The sequence below is a fragment of the Anomaloglossus baeobatrachus genome, chromosome 5, assembly GCF_048569485.1.
Source record: "Anomaloglossus baeobatrachus isolate aAnoBae1 chromosome 5, aAnoBae1.hap1, whole genome shotgun sequence".
In the NCBI taxonomy this organism is placed as follows: Eukaryota; Metazoa; Chordata; class Amphibia; order Anura; family Aromobatidae; genus Anomaloglossus; species Anomaloglossus baeobatrachus.
The window spans coordinates 526,578,870-526,601,566 of NC_134357.1; the positions used below are offsets into that span (position 1 = coordinate 526,578,870).

A 22,697-nucleotide genomic window follows, 5' to 3' on the forward strand; every position below is an offset into this window, starting at 1 on the left:
CCATTGCCTCCCCACTAACGCTAGCCAAAGGCAGTTGCGACTTCATCTTGCTGTACTACTGCCCAGATGGCAGGTGCCAGTGATGGTGGTACAGTTGCTGCTCGTGATTCTCACATTCTTATTGCGAGATGCTGTAGAGTTTTTTGTTTTACATTTTGTTGTCCATTCTTTCAACATAAATTTTAACTGCATTATAATTAACTAATTTTCACTATTTTCAACCACAATTTCCATCCTTTCCAAAAAGGCCAGCTAAATATTGCTAAATACACAGCACACAAAAAAAATCTGTTGCAGTATGCAGAATTAGTGTTGTATATGTATGGCTCAAATCTGACTAATAAAATGGGTGTGCAAAATTCAATAGTCCGTGACACACACACTTTGTCAGGCAGACAGTGATAGTTAAATGTCTGTGTGATGACATGGACTCTGTCAGTGCCTAGCATGGGTTAAATTTCTTAAAATTCAGCCAGACATGAAGATTGTTTATAGACAAGGGATAAGCCCTCATTTTTCCTACAAGACTCTTAAGAGTCTAGTGTTACAGTTCTTGTTGACTCATGTAATTGCCTTGGCCAATGAAGGCCAGACACCCAGATAAATCAATTATGCGAACCTCCCATTGTATTACGATGTGTATTGCTAGATGTGATGCAACTGCTGTCTCTCCCTCGCCTCTGGATATTTTGCATACGGCTTGAAATCTGGCCAATAAGAGCCCAGTCTTATCGTGAAGACCCCAATGGTCTGAATGGAGAGCTCAGGGGTAAAAAAAAGTAGGACTGTCCATTGTCCGGGTAGACTCTTGCTACATGCTACCAATCTAGGACCTGCGGATCTGATTGGCAAGCCATAACCGAACCTGGATAATAACACTATATGGACTTCAGCATCGAATGCAAGGATTCGGCTGAGATATCAAAGACTACCTAAGGAAGGAATGCAGCTTGTGACAATCCAATCACCTGACTACAGGCTTTGCGGTCCTCAGACAGCTTCTTAAATCTGGCGTTATTCCATTCTTTGTGGGTGCCCGCCGAAAGCGGGGTGCTGCTGGTTTGGAGTAAGTAGCCCTGGAAGCTCTGAGACACGGACATTCTAATCCCTGGTGAGCCAGCGGAAGGGTGAGAAACTGTTGCCAGTTACATTTTGCGGTTTTGCTGGTTATGTGCTATGTGCCGTTAATTGTTTGGGGATCCAATAAAGTCTTAATATTGTGAGTCCCTCACCCTGTGTTGTCTGAGTAGTGTTCCGCCCACGGTTAAGGAGGTCGAGCGTTCAGTTGGGATGAGTCCTGGGCCATACTGTCTTTCTAAAGGCGGCCGGGCCAGCGGAAGAGAGCACCCACTGACCCAGTGTCTCCACAGTCTGCACTCCTTAATAGTCTGTTTTTGTATATTTTCTTAACACAATTCCCCCTTGAACTACCCAAAATGCGAGGTGCTGACCTAAAAAAAAAAGAAGCAACAGATAATATTTATGTGGCGTGTATTTACGAGAAATGTGACTAATATAACAGGTGTGCAAAAAACTGTAATTTATGATTTGCAAACTTTGTGAGAACGTGAGAGATGTTTTACTTCAGCAGTGTTCACGGTCTTCTTTTGAATGAATACAAAAAAAAAATTGTGACTGATATTCAGTAACAGGACTATAAATCAGTGTCTAAACTCTCCGCTCAGTTACTCTCCAAGCAAATTTCAAGGTTATTCTCATTTCTTCTAGCTATGCACTAATCTTCACTGCTGCGCTAAAACACACATGTTCTGTAGACTTCCTTCACTAGTTAATGACTTTATGTTCCCATTTCCATGACTAAAGGGTGCTTTACACGCTGCGACATTGCTAACGATTTATCGTCTGGGTCACGGTCTTTGTGACGCACATCCGGCGTTGTTAGCGACATCGCAGAGTGTGACACGTATGAGCGACCTTGAACGATTGCAAAAGTGGTAAAAATCGTTTGTGTTGGAGAGGTCGTCCAAACACCAAATATCTTTGTCTGGAGAGTAGCGATGTTGTTCGTCGTTCCAGCGGCACCACACATCGCTATGTGTTACACCGCAGGAGCGACGAACATCTCCTTACCTCCGTCCACCAGCAATGAGGAAGGAATGAGGTGGGCAGCATGTTCCAGCCGCTCATCTCCGCCCCTCCTCTGCTATTGGACGGCTGCCGTGTGACGTCACTGTGACGCCGCACGAACCGCACCCTTAGAAAGGAGGCGGTTCGCCGGCCAGAGCGACGTCGCAGGGAAGGCAAGTCCGACTGACGGGTTTTAGCGATGTTGTGCGACACGGGCAGCGATTTGCCTGTAACGCACAACCGACGGGGGCGGGTACACTCGCTAGCAATATGGGTACCGATATCGCAGCGTGTAAAGTACCCCTAAGTCGTGACGTCCTCTCACTATCAAGATTCACCACAAAATAGCTTCTGCATTCCTTGCTCGTGCTTTTATACAAACTAGGCATATCAAGATATAACTACCAGAAATTATGGGAAAAACTGGCCAGATGCACCCAAAAATGTGTGACTTCTCTGGCTGATGCAATCTTCTTTAAAATTTGTAACATATTTAGCAACAGCACTATAGACACTGTGATGAAGCTATAGCCAAACAAATGAATCTCTAGTTTATTCTCTTTTCTTCAAACTATGCACTAATCATCTTCCTTACTAAAGTAAAGCACACAAACACACGTTCTGTAGACTTTCTTCACTGTTAATGATTATCTTCCCATTTCTATGACTAAGTTATGACTTTCTCTCACTATCAAGATTCACCCCAAAGTATCTACTGCATTCCCTGCTTCTGCTTTTATATAGACTGAGCATATCATGATATAACTACTAGGCATTATAGGAAAACCTGGCCAGAAATGTGTGACTTCTCTGGCTGATGCAATCTTCTTTATATAGAGAAAACCAATGACATACCATCATTTCCATTTCAAAGTTTAATTTTATGGAATAAATTCTGACATACAGCTTAAAGTTTCCAGAGAAGTGGAGAAAGTGTTACGAAAACATCACTCGAGGTAGTAATCAAGTTTCTCTGACGGAAAGATCCATTAAAGTTTTCCATAGGGCATACTATGTACCAGCCTTCCTAAATAAAATGTACCCAGGGGTCTCAGATCGCTGCTTTAGGGGTTGCGGTCAAAAAGGTGACATAGCACATATTTGGTGCACCTGTCCAGTGGTGGCTGGCTTTTGGAAAGAAATCTCCTCTATTATAAATAGCTTCACTGACAACCCTGGAGTTAACTCACCTGAGGTCCTTTTATTGGGTGATAAACCTAATGGCATATCTAATAAGTGCTACAGACTGATATCATATATCACCCCAGCAGCCAAAATGTATATAGCAAGCCAGTGGAAATCCCCAGCCTTATCAAAGGAGATGGCCATGCAAAGAATTAACACTATTATGCTATATGAAAAGATTGAAGCGGTAAAAAATTATTCCTCACATCACTTCCATGCGATCTGGATACAATATTATCTCCCGGGTACAACTCGAAAGATGATTTCACTCGCCATGTAAAGTACAACGGCCCTATTTACGCATGAAGACCACATTTTAATACTCACTTATCTGAAAAATTTCTCCTTGTAACTAAATTGGTAATGTAACTAGGCATACACCACTACAGTAGTCACCTTATATACATGTTAATGTTTATCCTGTATTTTACGCCACACCCCAGTTACTCATTGGTATTGTTACTGAAATTGAGTTATTTTAAGATTGAACACGCTTTCTGGTACAGACAAGAATTGAAATTGTCAAATGTATTGCATATGAAGATCATTATATTGAGACACACGATTGTAAACATGGCTTATTTTGGATGTTTAATTTGTCTATGTTACTATTGTACCTTGCTAAACTCAAATAAAACTGTTGAAACTAAAGTTTCCATGATCAAATTTCCATGATCAAGTGTTCACCACTGTGTAGCAAATTCAAAATGGTAAGATGTGGATGAGAAGGAAACTTCATTCCAGTTTGGGTTAGGCAAAGAAGCTGTATGGACAGAACTTCTGCACAAGTGCAACGTTTTGGATATCCTCCACCTTTCTCAAGCATCATCGAAGTTTCCACATCACTCACAGCTTACCATTTTGAATCTCCAACACTATGCTAAAAGTGATGAAAGCTTAGTCATGGAAGTTTGAGCAAAGAAACTTTAAATTTCACAATGTGACTGCAGGATAGCAAGGGACAGGGGGCTCCTATACTGTCCCTCATGCTTGGGGACACTAGGCCATCTCTGTCCTCAGTGTTAGCCCTAATGGTAAAGCTGCCAGAGTTCTGTGCCTACCTATTCTCCTCAACAAAGCTAAGCTGTTTCACCCCCCCCAGGGATGGAAGGGGTAGGATTGTGATTGTAAAACAGATTTACACAGACGGGGAAAAACTAAGAGACACTGCAACAAACAGGAACAGACAGTAAGAAACTAAGGTGAAAATCAAGAGAAGGCCGCAACAAAAAGGACAACAAGGGTTAACACCACAATCACTCAGTGCAATAAAGCACTACAACCACTAGAAAGTCTAAATCAAACCACCTCCCAGACCAGTTTAGATAAGCTATAGCTGGCACTAATGGTAGTGCCCAGGCAGAATATATGGGAGGGGAGTGAATTTGACTGGCTCTCCTATACATAACGTGGGACTAAAGTAGATTAACAAGTAGCCCAGCAGAGATTAACTCTTGCTATCCTGCCTATGAACTACAAGTTTGTGGGTCGACGCCTGAGTCTCCCTGCACTGATCACAGATATCAAAGAAGTTAGAAGGCAAAGTGTAAGAATCTGTTTCCACAGATCCCGTGACAGTAGGCTGTATGATAATTTAAATATTTTGATAAAATGAAACTTTGAAATGGAAATAATAGCATGCTGTAGATTTTCTTGAAAAAATGTGGATGACTGTTTGGGAGGAGCTGTATCACAGTGTCAGGATGGAGAGACGAGATATTCAATAAAGGTCTAAACTTGTTTAATCAGACTGATGCAAACTTCTGCAATGTGTAAAATGGTGGTAGACAGTTAAGCAATTTCAAATCATTCAACGGCACTGGTTTTCGTGAATTCCTAAAACTTTGACATGAGTTCGATTCAACCAAAATCATCTCTACTAACAATTATTGAGCTAGCATCAAATCATTTGCCACATTAATGACATGAATATAGATTCTTCCCTATTTCAATAATATTATTATTGTTGAGATTTGATTCTCTAGAAAAACATTTCCCTCATTCTAAGCATGAAAATGGTTTCTCTCCTGTGTGACTTCTGTGAGCTAAACAAGATGAATTTGTGATTAAAATATTTCCAAATTCTAAGCATCATAGTGACTTCTGCCTTGTGTGAGTTTTCTGATGTGAAACAAGACCCCACTTCTGTGCAAAACATTTTCCACATTCTAAGCATGAAAACGGCTTCTCCCCTGTGTGAATTTTTTGATGATCAACAAGATTTGATTTCTGAGCAAAAGATTTCCCACATTCTGAGCATGAAAATGGCTTCTCTCCTGTGTGAGTTTTCTGATGTTTCACAAGGTTTGTTCTCTCAGGAAACCGTTTCCCACATTCTAAACAAGAAAATGGCTTCTCTCCTGTGTGACTTTTCTGATGCACAGAAAGATGTGATTTTTGGTTAAAACATTTCCCACATTCTGCACATAAGTATGGCTTTTCCCCTGTGTGAGTTCTCTGATGTATGACAAGACCCAACTTCAGTTTAAAACATTTCCCACATTCTGAACAAGTAAATGGCTTTTCTCCCGTGTGAGTTTTTTGATGGTCAACAAGATATGTTTTCCGAGAAAAACATTTTTCACATTCCGAGCATGAAAATGGCTTTTCTGCTTTGTGAGTTTTCTGGTGGCCAACAAAAGTTTTTTTTGAAGAAAAACCTTTCCCACATTCTGAGCACGTAAATGGCTTCTCCCCTGTGTGAATTTTTTGATGGTCAACAAGATTTGATTTCCAGGAAAAACCTTTCCCACATTCCGAGCATGTATATGCCCTCTCCCCTCTGTGAGTTTTTTGATGGTCAACAAGATTTGATTTCCAAGAAAAACATTTCCCACATTCTGAGCATGTAAATGGCTTCTCCCCAGTGTGAGTTTTTTGATGTTCAACTAGATTTGATTTTCGAGCAAAATATTTCTTACATACCAAGCATGAAAATGGCTTCTCTGCGCTGTGACTTCGCTCATGTCTAAAAAGATTTGATTGACGATTAAAACATGCTCCACATTCTGAACATAAGAACATTTTCTCTCCAGTGTGACTCCTCTCTTGTGTTGTAGCATGTGAATTCACTGTAAAAAATTTCTCGAATTCAGAAGACAAATTGGGCTTCTCTCCTGTGTCAATTATCTGATCTATATCAATTTCTGAACCAGCCATAAAAGTTCTCTCACATTCGGAACATGAAAATTCCTTTTCTTCTGTGAGACTTTTCACACACTTAACAAGATTTGACGAATCTTCGTAACATTTTCCACATTTGACACATGGAAATGGATTCTCCCCTTTGTGCGATCTTTCATCTGCTCCATCCTTGTTGTAATTTTTATAATCAGTCTGTAATAAATCATAATATGGGATCTGTTCAAAAGGATCAAATGACAAAAATTCACTGTGATGTGCTGATGCTATATCTGGGATAATTGACCGCTCTTCAAATGTATCTTTTGCGACGTCATGATATTCTTCTTTAAAATCTGAAGATATTATATCTCCCTCTGAGCTTCTGATATAATCACCTGCTGAGAATAAAACTGATTTTTATGTTGTATAATATCTTATTATATTAATACTTTATAGTATTTCTATAGAAACATTTACATACAAATTGTAGAGCATCTAGTAAAACTCACAGCCTTATGCTAAAACACTGCATATTTCCCAACATTTATAGATGATAAACAGTGATAAACTACGCAATGTGGCTACATTTTTGGCAGTGCTGTAAACACCCCTATAGTCGCACTTATTTAGTATTTCTTCCTATCCTGGCATGGGGCGATATTAGAGGGAGCATTTTGACAGTGAGGACCATTCAGCAGACCACCCAGGACCGCGGTACGTAGACTATTCCTTTGTATCTGAGACAGTTTTTATGTATTTATTTTTTCTATTTATACATACAGAAGTTGTCAAGGGGAATATGTCATGTCGGATAAAGCTATTAACCTGCAGATGTAGGGTTAATCTGTAAGTAAATAGTGCTGCAAAGGTGACAGGCCACCATAATAAAACTGCGGCTCCTGGTAAAAAATGAACTCCATTCCTCCTGGGTGTTTTCAGTCATAAAGGTGTCAGAACCGCTACAGTCACCACTTACAGCACTGAAAAAAAAATCTACCTTTCTTTTTGCCTCTAGAATACATGTACATAGAGATACATCTCCATATATCAGTGTATTCCTATGTACCGGTACACTCTGCATGTAATGAAGAATATCAGTCACATTCAGATAGAGATCACCTACACCTGACATTCCGACTCATGGCTCTTTGATACAGCTGCCACCGTCAGAAAATAGAACTGGAGTGACAGAGGCTTCATATCGGCAGTAGCTCTTCATCCTCATTTGCATATATATTCAAGTGCGGATTTCTCAGTAATGGAGGAACGGACTGCCATGTAAAGGTATTGCTGGACTTGTCTCTGAACAATCTACTGTACATCTACATATATAATTGCCTTATTCTGTCTGTCTGTCTTTCTGTCTTGCTCCAAAATTGTGTCCTTACGGTGACACAAAGCTGATTGGCTGCTGGGCTCGCCATGGCCCCGCCCCCCGCACGGATTGGCCGCTCGCCTCGCCTCGCCTCCGCCCCCCCACGGATTGGTCGCTCGCCTCGGCCCTCCGCACGCATCGCCAGACATAACCTTGCGCTGCTGGGATCTTGACGGAGCCGGTGAACGCTGGTAACCATTATACACATCGGATAACTAAGGTCCCTTAGTTACCCGATGTGCATCATAGTTACCAGTGTACACCGGCTCCGTCACGGTCCCAGCAGCGCCAGACATAACCTTGTGATGCTGGGATCGTGACGGAGCCGGTGAACGCTGGTAACCATTATACACATCGGGTAACTAAGGTCCCTTAGTTACCCGATGTGTATCAGTTACCAGCGTACACCGGCTCCCGGTACACATGTGCAGGGAGCCAGCATTATACTCCTCTCCCCCCAGGACTACGCCTCCTATTATAGTCTTCCTATTATACTCCTCTCTGAGTATAATAGGAGAACTATTATAGCATGGGGGATGGAGCACGATGGGGTGTGCGCAGCATGGGGGATGTAGCACGATGGGGGGTGCGCAGCATGGGGGATGTAGCACGATGGGGAGTGCGCAGCATGGGGGATGGAGCACGATGGGGAGTGCGCAGCATGGAGGATGGAGCACGATGGGGAGTGCGCAGCATGGGGGATGGAGCACGATGGGGAGTGCGCAGCATGGGGGATGGAGCACGATGGGGAAGTGCGCAGCATGGGGGGATGGAGCACGATGGGGGGTGCGCAGCATCGGGGATGGAGCACGATGGGGACTGCGCAGCATAGGGGATGGAGCACGATAGGGGGTGGGCAGCATGGGGGATGGAGCACGATGGGGGGGTGCGCAGCATGGGGGATGTGGCACGATGGGGAGTGCGCAGCATGGGGGGATGGAGCACGATGGGGAGTGCGCAGCATGGGGGATTGAGCATGATGGGGGGTGCGCAGCATCGGGGATGGAGCACGATGGGGAATGCGCAGCATAGGGGATGGAGCACGATGGGGGGTGGGCAGCATGGGGGATGGGGGGTGCGCAGCATGGGGGATGGAGCACGATGGGGAGTGCGCAGCATGGGGGATTGAGCATGATGGGGGGTGCGCAGCATCGGGGATGGAGCACGATGGGGAATGCGCAGCATAGGGGATGGAGCACGATGGGGGGTGGGCAGCATGGGGGATGGGGGGTGCGCAGCATGGGGGATGGGGCACAATGGGGGGTGCGCAGCATGGGGGATGGAGCACGATGGGAGGTGCACACCTCCCCCCAACACACACACACACACACACAACACACCACACACACACTGGGAACCACAAACACCGCCATACACAGACACCCACACACACACAGACAACACCGCACACACACACAACACCCAACACACAAACACCGCGGCATACATAAATATACGCACATACCGCACAACACACATATTGCACAAAACATACCTCCCCCAAAACACACCACACCCACACAAACCGCGCAACACACACACACACACAACGCTACAGACACACAGGGCTCCACAAACAACGCAACACACATACAACACCGCTCTCACCCCCCGCCACACCCAGACAACACCCAGAACATGTACAGCGCCCTACACAAACACTTTCTAACTACACACAACAACATATATATATATATATATATATATAACAAAAATCATACATGAACTACACAATACGTAAATTCTAGAATACCCGATGCGTAGAATCGGGCCACCTTCTAGTCTATATATATATAATTGCCTTATTCTGTCTGTCTGTCTGTCTTGCTCCAAAATTGTGTCACCGTGACAGTGTCGTTACAGTGACAACTGTCGGATTGGCCGCTCGCCCCCCCCATGGATTGGCCGCTCGCCTCGGCCTGGCTCCGCCCCCCACATGGATTAGCCGCTCGCCCCGGTCCTGCGCATGCATCGCCCGCTCCAGCGTACACCGGCTCCCGCCGGTACACATGTGCAGGGAGCCAGCACACGCTGACGCCTCGCCCGCTCGCCCTCGCCACACGTTGGCACACTCGGCCCCGCCCCCGACGGACATAACCTTGCGATGCTGGGATCGTGACGGAGCCGGTGTACGCTGGTAACCATGATACACATCGCGTAACTATAGGAAGCGTTTCCCTTAGTTACCCGATGTGTATCATGATTACCAGCGTACACCGGCTCCCGGTACACAAGTGCAGGGAGCCGGCATACGCTGACGCCTCACCAGCTCAGCCCCGCTCCATCGTACACCGGGTCTCGGTACACATGTGCAGGGAGCCGGCATACGCTGACGCCTCGCCCGCTCGCCCCCGCCACACGTTGGCACACTCGGCCCCGCCCCCGGCGGACATAACGTTGCGATGCTGGGATCGTGACGGAGCCGGTGTACGCTGGTAACCATGATACACATCGCGTAACTATAGGAAGTGCTTCCCTTAGTTATCCGATGTGTATCATGGTTACCAGCGTACAACGGCTCCCGGTACACATGTGCAGGGAGCCGGCATACGCTGACGCCTCGCCCGCTCAGCCCCGCCCCCGGCACACGTTGCCACGCTTGGACCCGCCCCCGGCGGCCCCAGCATGGGGGATGGGGCGTATGCAGCATGGAGGATGGAGCACGATGGGGGGTGTGCAGCATGGGGGATGGAGCACAATGGGGGGTGTGCAGCATGGGAGATGGAGCACGATGGGGGGTGCGCAGCATGGGGGATGGAGCACGATGAGGGGGTGCGCAGCATGGGGGATGGAGCACGATGAGGGGTGCGCAGCATGGGGGATGGAGCACGATGAGGGGTGCGCAGCATGGGGGATGGAGCACGATGGGAGGTGCGCAGCATGTCGGATGGAGCACGATGGGGGGTGCGCAGCATGTCGGATGGAGCACGATGGGGGGTGCGCAGCATGGGGGATGGAGCACGATGGGGGGTGCGCAGCATGTCGGATGGAGCACGATGGGGGGTGCGCAGCATGGGGGATGGAGCACGATGGGGGGTGCGCAGCATGGGGGATGGAGCACGAAGTGGGGTGCACAGCATGGGGGATGAAGCACGATGAGGGGTGCACACCTCCCCCCCAAAACACACACACACACACACACACACACACACACAACGCCACACACGCACCGCACAACACACCACACACACTGGGAACCACAAACACCGCCCTACACAGACACCCACACACACACAGACAACGCCACACACACAACACCCAACACACAAACACCGCGGCATACATAAATATACGCACATACTGCGCAACACACACACTGCACAAAACATACCTCCCCCCAAAACACACACACGCACTCCACAACCGCACAACACACACAGCACCACACACACAGAACGCTGCAGACACACAGCGCTCCACAAACAACGCAACACACACAACACACATACAACACCGCTCTCACACACCCCCCACCCAGACAACACCCAGAACATTTACAGCGCCCTACACAAACACTTGGTAACTACACACAACAACATCTATATCTATATATATATATATATATATATATAACAAAAATCATACATTAACTACACAATACGTAAATTCTAGAATACGCGATGCGTTAGAATCGGGCCACCTTCTAGTGTGGATATAAATACTTTTGAGGCAATATCCTGCTTCCCTCTAAAAGAGGAGCAACCTTCACTAATGAATGACATTAAAGTTTTACTAAGCTGACACTATCTAATGTGACAATAAGAGCCTTATGGCTCAAAACGTGGTCAGGAGATTCCATATAAAAATCCAAACTTTGCTCTATTCCCTTCCAGGTGGATTATATTTTTGATCCATCTTTTGACACACTTCTTGAGAAAGCCACAGACAGGAAAATACATTTCTCAGATACAAAGTGAAGCCTTCCTTTTGTCCCCATCAGAGCCAAGAGTCGTAATATAAAGACCAGAGGAAAACAGGTACATGGAGTTACCCCAAGGAAGACAAGGGAAGAAATATTCTACTCAACCAGAGAATACATAACTGAAACAATGACGCAAGAAGGGTAGGAAGCAGAATTGCATCTTCAATGAGGAACCATAACCACCAACAGATGGATCCTTAAATCCATGAGAGGGAAGTTCAAAATTGATTTCTTCTGCTATCTTCTAAGTAACATAGTCATAACGTCTCTTCATTCCAAAGTCCTACAGGACTCATTATTATCTATTCTCTATAAATTTCTTCTGATAAAGGTCATTTTTTCAGTCCCTGTTCAAGAACTAGATCACTATTCAGTCTCTTTCTATTTAAAAAAAATATAAAATAATTATGGAACACACAGGATTAGATTAATTTCAAGCAACTTGTGAAAATTAAGCTCATCTTGTGACCTAGAGATGATTCAATTTGGGGTCTATATAAAGAACTATTCTATTCATAGGACAAGTCTTTGTCACGACAACAAGATCTCCTAGAAGCATGTAATCATATTGCTGATTAATCCATCATACCGAACATTTCTAAGTCTTACAATAACCCAAAATTGATGGTTCTCTCATTTTTAGTTCCCTTCAGAATCTCTTTTGGATGCATTACTCAAAAAAAAAAAATATATAAAGCATCGTACCCTACCCTGCCAAGACAACATTCTACTCATTTACCCCTCAACGTCTTCTTAAACGTCATCTGGCTGGAGGGCACATGGAGGAGCGAAGACAGAGGCAGACTCGAACTACAGGACCAGGAGGTTACATCAAGAGGAAAATGGGTTGTCTAGAACACAAGGAAAGGCAAAGAAACCACAGGCATATTGATAGGATGTTGGCAAAATATGAATAGTTTTGTTAGCTTACTGCAGCTAATGGGTTAATCCAGATGGTAGCTGGCGGAGGGTTAACTGACAAGACTGAGGGTGTGTAGGAATTACTGGAGAATTGCAAGCTTGCCTACATAATATGAATATATAGTGGAGCACTTCAAACAGCAACTGAACTATTGAGTCTCAATACTAAGACATGTGACAGGTAAGTTTTTAACTGGGCCTTATGAGGCCTAAAGAGATGATGTCACCGAAACAGGCCAGGCAACCAGCAAAATCCAATTTGGCTCACAGAAAAGGGCATAAGATGCTATGATGACTCAGATCCTTCCAGGAAACTTGGTCACAGAAGAAAAGTCAGTGTTTTTCAAACTATCAAAAACTTAGAGCAGTTTGGGAAGCCCCTAGATCTGCAACAGACCTTATTCAAAATTCCCATGTAATGATATATTCAGACAACATTATGACTAGAGCTGGTCAAACTTGCAAAAAAACGGGACCGGCGAGTCCTTGCTAAATATTAAAAACCCCCGGATCCACTCCACAATCCGGTACCCATAAAAGTCTATGGGGACCAGAATACGGAGATTAAAAACATTGGTGAGAGAGATAGGGGGGTAGGATCGTGCGCGGTGTACTCACCGAGGCTGTGTCATGGCGGCACACTCCTTCCGGGTCTTGCTTTCCCTTCCGGAGCTGACAATAAACTCTCATTGAATATTCACTGCTGTGCCCGCCCACCGGCGCATGTAATTGGTTGCAGTTGGACGCGCCCCCACTCTAAGTGGCAGCTGACTGCAACCAATCACAGGCGCCTAGACGGCTGGTGGGCAGGTAAAACAGTGCAAGTGTCTGCTGGTCAGTATGGTGGTTTAAAATAAATGAATAAATAAAACAACCGGCGCAGGGTCCCCCATATTCTGATGCCAGCAAAGATAAAGCCCACGGGTGCAGCCCCCAGCTATCGGGCTTTATCATGGCTGTGTATCAAAATAAACCCAGAGTCACACGTGGGAGGGGCTTGCATCACATCACCCGCCATGGCCTGCCGCACTCCGAACACGGGCGTGCAGGTACATAGAAACACATGCGGCTGACCTGCTCCAGTCAGAAGAGTGTGTGGCTGTGCTGGGTGATGCGATGTGGAGATTCGTGCAAGTCTGGCATGACATCCCCTGGCACGTCCTGCCGCTCTCCGAACATGAGTGTGCAGCTCCATTGAAACACATGCGGCCGAACCACTCCAGTCAGAGGAGTGTACGGCTGTGCCGGGCGATGCGATGCAAGATTCGTGTGAGTCTGGCATGACATCACTCGGTGCGGCCTGCCACTCTCCAAACATGAGCGCGCAGCTCCATAGAAAAAGAATGGCTGACCCGCTCCTGTTAGGAGAGTGTGCGGCTGTACCGGGTGTTGCAACTCGAGACTCACACGAGTCCCTTGCAAGTGTGACTCCGGCCTAAGAGAAACCGCATGCAGCTTTTTTTTATTGAAATAAATAATAATAAAAAAAAATTACGGACGATTCCCCCCAATTTTGATATCTAGCCAAGATAAAGCCAGCTGAGGGCTGGTATTCTCAGCCCGCAGCCGCCCGGTATTGCCCCATCCATTTGATATGACAATCCCAGTGCTTTACCAGCTCTTCCCGTTGCACTGGTGCGGTGGCAATCGGGGTAATAGCAGGGGTTAATAACAGTGCACAGCTGCTACTAAACCCTAGGTTAGTGATACCTACATCAAATACCTGTAAATGAAAATAAATAAGTACAAACATAGAGAAAAAATCCTTTATTTGCAATAAAATACAAAAACACACCCTCTTTCATCACTTTATTAACCCCAAACACCCCTCCAGGTCCGCCGTAATCCACACGAGGTCCCACGCAGCTTCCAGCTCTGCTACATCTCACAGAGAGCGGCCATAGAACAAGACCGCTGGCTGTGAGTGCAGACAATGACTGAGCCATGATGAGCGATGACTGCAGGCAGACTATCACAAGCTCGGGGCATGTCTGACTGCAACTAATCACAGACGCAAGGACGACTGGTAGGCGGGGAAAGCACGGAAAGCTATGTGTATGTGATGAGCCTATTGCGCAGTACAGGAAGTGAATGCCCGACCTAGAAGCAGTTTGCTGCCATGGCACCGAGTCTCCGTAAGTATGAAACACTCGCTTAATTCCTGTTTACTTTATTTTTCCTTTAATTTCCCCAGTGCTGAATCCGGAACGTACACTCGGAATCCCAAACCCGGGTCCGGCACCCGGGCATTTTTGAAACCGCGGGGATTCGGACTTTTACAGTCCGAATACGCTCAGCCCTAATTATGACAGTTGCACATCTATATTATCAAGGCGATATACAACAGAAAAATCTTCAAGTACTGTCAGCCTAAATATTTTCCTAAGTGGAAGCAATCTTCTGTGTATTTCGACTCCTCTAAAAAGTTGCAGATCCAGGGAAATGGAGGCTAGTCATCCATGTATTATCAAGGATGTGTGGTCTACCAGAAATTGATTTGTTTGCCTCACAAAGAAATACCAAAGTTATTTTCTTCTTTTCCAAGAGATGCTTCGCTAGGTATAGACACTCTACTTCACAAATAGACCTTCAACTTGGCATACACCTTTTCTCCAATCCCACGTCTTCTGACGATCTTACAGAAGATAAGTGTAGGAAGTATGATGCCTGATCCAAAAGTAGAAATAGTACCAGCACAAATCCATTAAAAAAAAATGTAATTTATTTAGAACAAAAAGGCATAAAGGCAAGAAGGTAAGTGGATAAAAAATATATAACCAGTGCAAGACAGGTACAGGTAACGCGTTTCTGGTCCAATGTGGCCCTTAGTCTCAACCTCAGACTTGAGGTTGAGTATAAGGGCCATTCTCTAAGTATGATGTTTGGCCTAGTAAAACCAACTTTAAGATGGAGGAGAGTCTGGAAGATATTAAAAATTCCTCCATCAAGGTCCTATTTTTTATACAGATTAAGAGAAATTGCCTCTGGCAGTGTGGCTTCTGAAAGAGCAATATTAAAAGATCGAGGGTATGTATGACGCAGTTATTCTTATACTACAGTACAGCATAAAGAAAGTTAGCAATTCCATTTATAACAAGATTTGGAACACCATTTCGAACTGGAGAGGGGCTACTGCTCCTGAGATCCTTTTAATTCTAAAATCTCAAAGATATTGGAGTTCCTACAGAATGGCCTTGAAAAAAGACCAAAACCTAGTGCATCTAAAGTCCAGATTTCAGCCTTAAATTCATGTTTTGACCAGTGTCAAGCCAGTAGTCTCTGGATTAAAAGATTTACTACAGCTGCCAGTCAGATATGTCATCAAACTCCTAGCTTATTTCCTCAACTGAGCTTATAGTCAGTATTAAAAAGTTTCTCCTTACATCTCTCTGAACCTATGTCTTCCACGAACATTGATTGATTGTACTCAAAAAATGTCTTTCAGATTGCTATAACCAGTGCTAGAAGAGTAGGGAAAATTCAGGTACTGTACTCTGTTATAGAGCTCTATATCTACAGATGTAGTATCTAATAAAAGCCCAAAAGTGTAGTCCAAAACTGTCACTCTTAGAAAGCATGATCATAAAAGATCCTGATATACATTTTGCATATGAGGTACATCTGGGGATCAGTAAGAAAGAACTTTACATCTATAACCCACGACATTGCCCAAGGTGGTTTTCAAATTTCCACATGTTAGACGTAATCATTTTACCTTCCTTCTGCCAGAAACCATCTGACACAAAGGAAGAAGAATCCCATTTTCTGGACATCTGCAGAACTATGCTCAAATGTAGAGAAGTTACAGAGATCTGGTAGAAAGACCAACATCTCCTCATCCAGTAGTATGGTCCTAAGAAAGGTTTTTTTAAAAAAAAAAAACCCTTTAGCCAAATGGATCAAATGGCATCTATATAACAACAAGTGGTGCTGTCATGGAGGGTTCCTAGGAAACAAATTACTGGTTAAACTAATTCTATTATGCTTTTTTATAATCTATAAAAATATTATATTTTCATCCATATTTAGTTAGGATTCTGGCAAACGGGATGAATCTAAATCTGAAAAACCTGACAGATCACAGAGCTCATAAGTAACACAAAATGGTACCAGCCTGTGAAGAAGAAGAATCTGTGACTTTTCTGCATTTAGTGGTTACTACTCACCTGGGTAGTCATATGCAGGACTCTCCTCTTTACACCACTCATCATCTATCACATATGTCTCTATAGTATTAATATGGGTCAGATCTTCATCCTGAAAAAATATTTCAAACGTCAAAGATGGAGAAGTCACATCTATGATCAGCTCTAATCCTGCCATCTCCACAGTTCTCATAACACAAGTATAAAACATAAATAGTGGAATGTAAATGTTTGGGCACCCCTGATCAGGAAATGATCTCTAAAAAGAATAAAGTTAAAAATGTCATTTCTTTTGTATTTTAGGCAAAAATAATAAATATACTGTATATTATTTTCATATTTTACATTTTAAAAATTACTAAATGAAAAATTGGTTTATTCAAAAGCTTGGGCATCCTTAGAGATTTATTTACTTAGAGATAACTTTGACAATGTTTAACACCTTAGTTAGCCTGTTAGGGTGATGCCTTGTTCACTATCATCATTAGGAGAGGCCATGTGATGCAAATTCCACAGCTTTATAAAAACCCAGCCTCCTCTAACCTTGTGGCCAAAAAAAAAAAATAGCAGCTACGGGTTCCTCTAAGCAGCTGCCTAGCACTCTAAAAATGAAAACGGTGAAAGCCCACAAAGCAGGAGAAGTCTATAAGAAGATAGCAAATTGTTTTCAAGTTGCCCTTTCCTCAGTATCAATTGTAATTAAGGCTAGTTTCACACTTGCGTTGAACGGTATCCGATGCATTGCGTTGTGTGACGGATGCAACGGATGTATTGCATATAGTGGCACAACGGATGCAACGGATGCTGCAAAACAACGGAATCCGTTTTGATTTTTTTTTTTTTTTACAGTTTTACCGGCGGCAGACTATTGTGAACGATCAGCTGATCGCTCCCTGCAGCCGGCCGCCGGGTGATCAGCTGATCGCTCCCTGCAGCCGGCCGCCGGGTGATCAGCTGATCGCTCCCTGCAGCCGGCCGCCGGGTGATCAGCTGATCGCTCCCTGCAGCCGGCCGCCGGGTGATCAGCTGATCGCTCCCTGCAGCCGGCCGCCGGGTGATCAGCTGATCGCTCCCTGCAGCCGGCCGCCGGGTGATCAGCTGATCGTTCCCTGCAGCCGGCCGCCGGGTGATCAGCTGATCGTTCCCTGCAGTCGACCGCCAGGTGATTAGCTGAGCGCTGTTGTGACGCCCTGGGCAAGCCAGGGGTCACAGGTCATGACACCACCACACCCTACACCCCAGATAGGAACACCAAGGCTAACCAAAAATCCTTGTTGCCTTCCTCCAGGGGCTGATGTCCACACCAGGGGGTGGGCCAGGCGGTTGGCTCCGCCCACCGAGGAGTTCACAGCCCTGGAGGCGGGAAAACCAGGCAGATGAAGTTAGAGTTTAGTGAGAATAGATAGAGATGAGTTTAGGAGTTCAAAGTGAGAGGAAGGAGAAAGAGGACAGTGAGATTAGTGACAGAAAAAGTGACAGTTAAGACAGCCTGAAGTTGGTCCGGGTGTGTGCCCCGGACTGAGAACAGCAAGGTCAGCAGACGGCGGTGACTGTGTGCAGGAGAGGCTGCTTGGAGGTTGCCGAAAGGACCGCGGACGGGTGGTGGCCCGGCGGTACCGGAGCGGTATACGAAAAGCAGTGAGCACCATTGGCAGGGGCCTTTCGGATCCCGGCAAGGCTAGGAGTCGCCGTGAATTTGCCAAATCCGTCAGTGAAGGGGACCTCTGGGTCTCCCAACAACCAAGTCCCGATTGAAGGCAACAGTCCAACCATTAGAGAGAGACACCGCCACCGCCAGGGCACCAGTTTCTCAGGGCCAGCGCCTGCGGGCAAAGTAGGGCTCCTCCGGCCCATAACCAAGTCGGGGAGCGGGTTACCGGTGGGAACCCATCGCTACCATCATCATCTCAGGTGCAGGAAAAGGGACAGTCACCGTCAACTACTGGGGAAAAGCAACTGCAGCCGTCCGTGGGAACCGTCTTTCCAGCCGTGTGTTTTACCGAGAACTGTGTCCCTGTCTCAGGCTGAGTGAGTACCACAGTGCCGCAAGGCACAGCGCTGCCCCCGCGTCCCTGCACCCCACCAAGCCCTGCACCGGCCCCGCCATCCCTCATCACCCACCTCATCACTGGGCCCCGGGACAACTACCCCCTACCCACGGAGGGGAGAACCAACAACTTTGCTGCTCCCTGTCATCGCTCCCGGGATCCCCATACAGAGCAGCGGTGGTGTCCACATAATCACCACAACCGTGGGTGGCGTCACGGACAATAAACAATCCGAAAAACCAATCCCCTTTCACTCAGTGGGAGAGCGCGGCGTCCCCTCCTCCGCCCGCGACACTGTCACTTGCCGGCGCCCGGGCATGCTGGCGGGCAGGCGCTCAGCTGAACGTTCGGCCACCGCGAACCAAAATAAAGTTTGTGATTTAAAAAAAAAAAAAAAAAAAAAAGCATGCGGTGGATTCCGCTGCTCAAAACAACGTTACATGCTGCGTTCCTCCCGCTGGGCGGAAGCAACGGAGCGTCGCCCAGCGGAAGCAATGCAGGTCTTTTTGGTACAATCCGTCATCCATACAAGTCTATGGGAAACAGCGGAATCCGTTAACGGATTCCTCTGTTTTCCAAAAGGGCGGATTGTAACGGAAGGAAAACAACGCAAGTGTGAAAGTACCCTAAGAAATTGTAGTTAACAGGAACAGGATAAGGTCTGGAACAAAAAGCAACATTTCTGTGACAGATACTAGTCGGATTGCTAAAGAGGACAATCAAAATTCCCGCTTGATTGCAAAAGACCTTCAAGAAGATTTAGCCATCTCTGGAGCTGTGGTAAATTGTTCTACTGTTCAGAGACACCTGCACAAATATGGCCTTCATGGAAGAGTCATCAGAAGAAAACCTCTCCAGCGTCCTCACCATAAAATTCAGTGTCAGATGTATGCAAAAGAACTAAACAAGCCAGATGCATTTTGGAAACAAGTCCTGTGGACTGATGAGGTTAAAATAGAACTCTTTGGCCACAATGATCAAAGGTATGTGTGGCGATAAAAGGTCAATGAGTTTCAGGAAAAGAACATTTCACCAACCATTAACCATTGGGGTGAATCAATCATGCTTTGGGGTTGTGTTGCAGTCAATAGTACGGGAAACATTTTACAGGTAGAGGGAAGAATGGATTCAATGAAATTTCAACAAATTATTGATGCAAACATGGCTTTTACAAATGGATAATGATCCTAAACCCACATCACAATCCACAAGAGACTACCTCAATAGGCGCAAACTGAAGGTTTGAGGCTATGTGCGCACGTGTGCGTATTACATGCAGTTACGCTGCGATCTGCAGCGCAGCGTAACTGCATGCGTCCTGCGTTCCCTGCACAGTCTATGGAGATTGTGGAGGAGCCGTGCGCACGTGGCATATTAGAACGCAGAGATTCGGCTGCTGCCCGAATCGCTGCGTTCTAAGAAGTGACATGTCTATAGGGAGAGGCAGCATGCAGAGAGCACGTTCTCTGCCAGCACCATGCGCTTCAGAACGGAGCTTTTCAGCTGCGCTCTGAAGCGCACCTTTTAGGTGCGGTGCAGAGCGCACACGTGCGCACATAGCCTTACAATTTGAACATCATTGAAAATCTGTGGCTAGACCGCAAGAGCAGTGCATGCAAGACGAGCCAGGAATCTCACAAAGCTGGAAAACTTTTATATGGAAGAATAAATGAAAATCCCTCAAAACAAGAATTGAAAGATTCTTGGCTGGCTACAAAAAGTGTTTACATGCTGTGATACTTGACAAAGGGGATGCTACTAGGTACTAACCATGCAGGGTGCCAAAACATTTGCATCAGCCCATTTTTTTTTTTTTGTGTGAATTTTAAGATGTAAAGATATTTTTTCCCCTAAAATAAAAGCCGGCGTTGTTAGCGACGTCGTTGCGTGTAACAGCTCTGAGCGAGTGGTAATGATCAAAAATACTCACCTTATCGTTGATTGTTGTCACGTCGTTCAAATCACAAATGTCGTTGCTGCTTTTGGACGTAGGTTGTTCGTCGTTGCTGAGGCTGCACACATCGTAGGTGTGACACCCCGGAAGAGACGAACAACAGCTTACCTGCGTCCTCCGGCAACGAGGTGGCGTGTCGTTATTGCGGCTGCTCTCAGCCCCTCCGCTTCTATTGGACGGCGCTGTGACGCCGCACGAACCGCCCCCTTCAGGCCACTTTACACACAGAGATAAATCTGCGACAAATCTGTGGTTGCAGTGAAATTGTGGACAATCAGTGCCAGGTTTGTGGCTGTGTACAAATGGAACAATACGTCCATGATTTCACTGCAACCACAGATCTGCCAAAGATTTATCTGTGTGTGTGACGGGGCCTTTAGAAAGGAGGCGGTTCGCCGGCCACAGCGATATCGCTAGGCAGGTAAGTCCGTGTGACGGGTCCGAGCAATGTTGTATGCCATGGGCTGCGATTTGCCCGTGACGCACAACTGACGGGGGCGGGCGCTTTCACCAGCGACATCACTAGCGATGTCGCTGCGTGTAAAGCAGCCTTAACTGTTCTCAATAACAGTAATTTTGACCAGGGTGCCCTTACTTTTACATACCTTTGTAATACTAGTGGATAAAGCAAGACTAAATACAACATCTACACATCATAGAAGAGATTTCATGACATGTTCTTTCCATCTACCTGATGATCCTGAGGAACAATGGGATTTTCTTCTGAACAGTCCTGTGGAAGAAGAGGACGGGGACAACTCTCTGGTGTTGTCCTCTTACTGGATAGAACTGGAGGAAACACATACAGGGACTGAATTCATTCTTTACATACAGATAATTATAGGCCGTGTGTATTTAGTCCTGTCTATTACCTGATAGTGTGAGGGGATGGGGAACCTCCATCATGATGTTGTTGAACAGATCTTTGTGTCCTTCTAAATACTCCCACTCCTCTATGGAGAGATAGACGGCGACATCCTGACTCCTTATAGGAACCTGATAATACAAAAATACCGTCATACCCTGACCCCCTACATAGCATTACAGTATAATGCCCCAACATTCCCAGCAGTGTCACCTCTCCAGTCAGCAGCTCAATCATCTTGTAGGTGAGTTCTAGGATCTTCTGGTCATTGATGTCCTCATGTATCGGGGGGTGAGGTGGAGGCCCTGTGATTGGGCTCAGGGGTCTTCCCCATCCCTCAGACACAGGGGCTTGACAGCACTCACTAGAGGTCTTCTTCACTACTGTGTAATCCTGGTTATGGAGAGACACATTAATAAATCTCACTACAGACATTTCCAGAGTCCTCACCTCTCCAGTTCTGTCCATCGGTTATTCCCATAGATAAGAATGATGTAATGTGACGTCATCAGAATCTCTCACCTCTCCAGTAAGCCGGAAGAGGATCTCTAGGGTGAGATGTAATATCCTCTCCACCATCTTGTCCCTGTCCCTATCCATCCTTGATTGGTCAATCAGAAAAATTCTCTTATATTGAAGATCTCCACTGAGATGATCCAATATTATCTGAATCTAAATGTGTAGATGAGAAAATATGCAATCGTGAAAAATACAATTTCTGGAAAAAGGGAAACATAAAATGAGATACAAAGCAGCTTCTCCATATTTTAGGTTAGAGCATATAACACCTTCACATGGACGCTGCAGCTAATCACTTTTCACAAATGTTACTAACATGTATGACAAATGAATGAAAGGTCAACAAGCACCAACGCTGCACCTCACCTACAATGACGGCGTATGTAAGAAAAAAAGTCCATAAAGATATTGTGCTACATTGTTGAAATAATAACAAAATGTATGTAGGACGTACAACAAAGCCAAAACGAAACCCCTGTGGGAATATATCAGGATTATGGCAAGTGGTTTCTTGAGTCACCACTTATGAAAGCATTTTATAGAAACGCATGC

General features: G+C 45.6%; 1 protein-coding gene across 2 annotated transcripts; it reads right to left on the reverse strand.

Annotated features, from left to right (window-relative positions):
- Window positions 1-2,230: 2,230 nt before the first annotated feature.
- Window positions 2,231-22,288, reverse strand: LOC142312100 (uncharacterized). Of its 2 annotated transcripts, none has more exons than XM_075350981.1 (6): window positions 22,149-22,288; window positions 21,840-22,019; window positions 21,634-21,757; window positions 21,453-21,550; window positions 16,781-16,871; window positions 2,231-6,791 (listed from the first exon to the last, which is right to left on the reverse strand). In XM_075350981.1, the coding sequence occupies exons 1-6, from the start codon at window positions 22,224-22,226 to the stop codon at window positions 5,365-5,367; spliced, it is 1,998 nt and encodes a 665-aa protein (XP_075207096.1). In that variant the 5' UTR covers window positions 22,227-22,288; the 3' UTR covers window positions 2,231-5,364. The 2 variants fall into 2 exon arrangements, with proteins under 2 accessions (XP_075207096.1, XP_075207095.1); XM_075350980.1 differs by having other exon boundaries at window positions 2,231-6,794.
- Between the last annotated feature and the right edge of the window lie 409 nt (window positions 22,289-22,697).

Excerpts from the sequence above, each read along its gene's own strand:
- LOC142312100 (XM_075350980.1), bottom strand. The coding sequence starts at position 22,226 with ATGGATAGGGACAGGGACAAGATGGTGGAGAGGATATTACATCTCACC. Across the intron at positions 21,551-21,633 it reads CCATCCCCTCACACTATCAG|TTCTATCCAGTAAGAGGACA; the intron begins GTAATAGACAGG and ends TGTTTCCTCCAG. Across the intron at positions 6,795-16,780 it reads TCCTGCATATGACTACCCAG|CAGGTGATTATATCAGAAGC; the intron begins GTGAGTAGTAAC and ends TTTTATTCTCAG.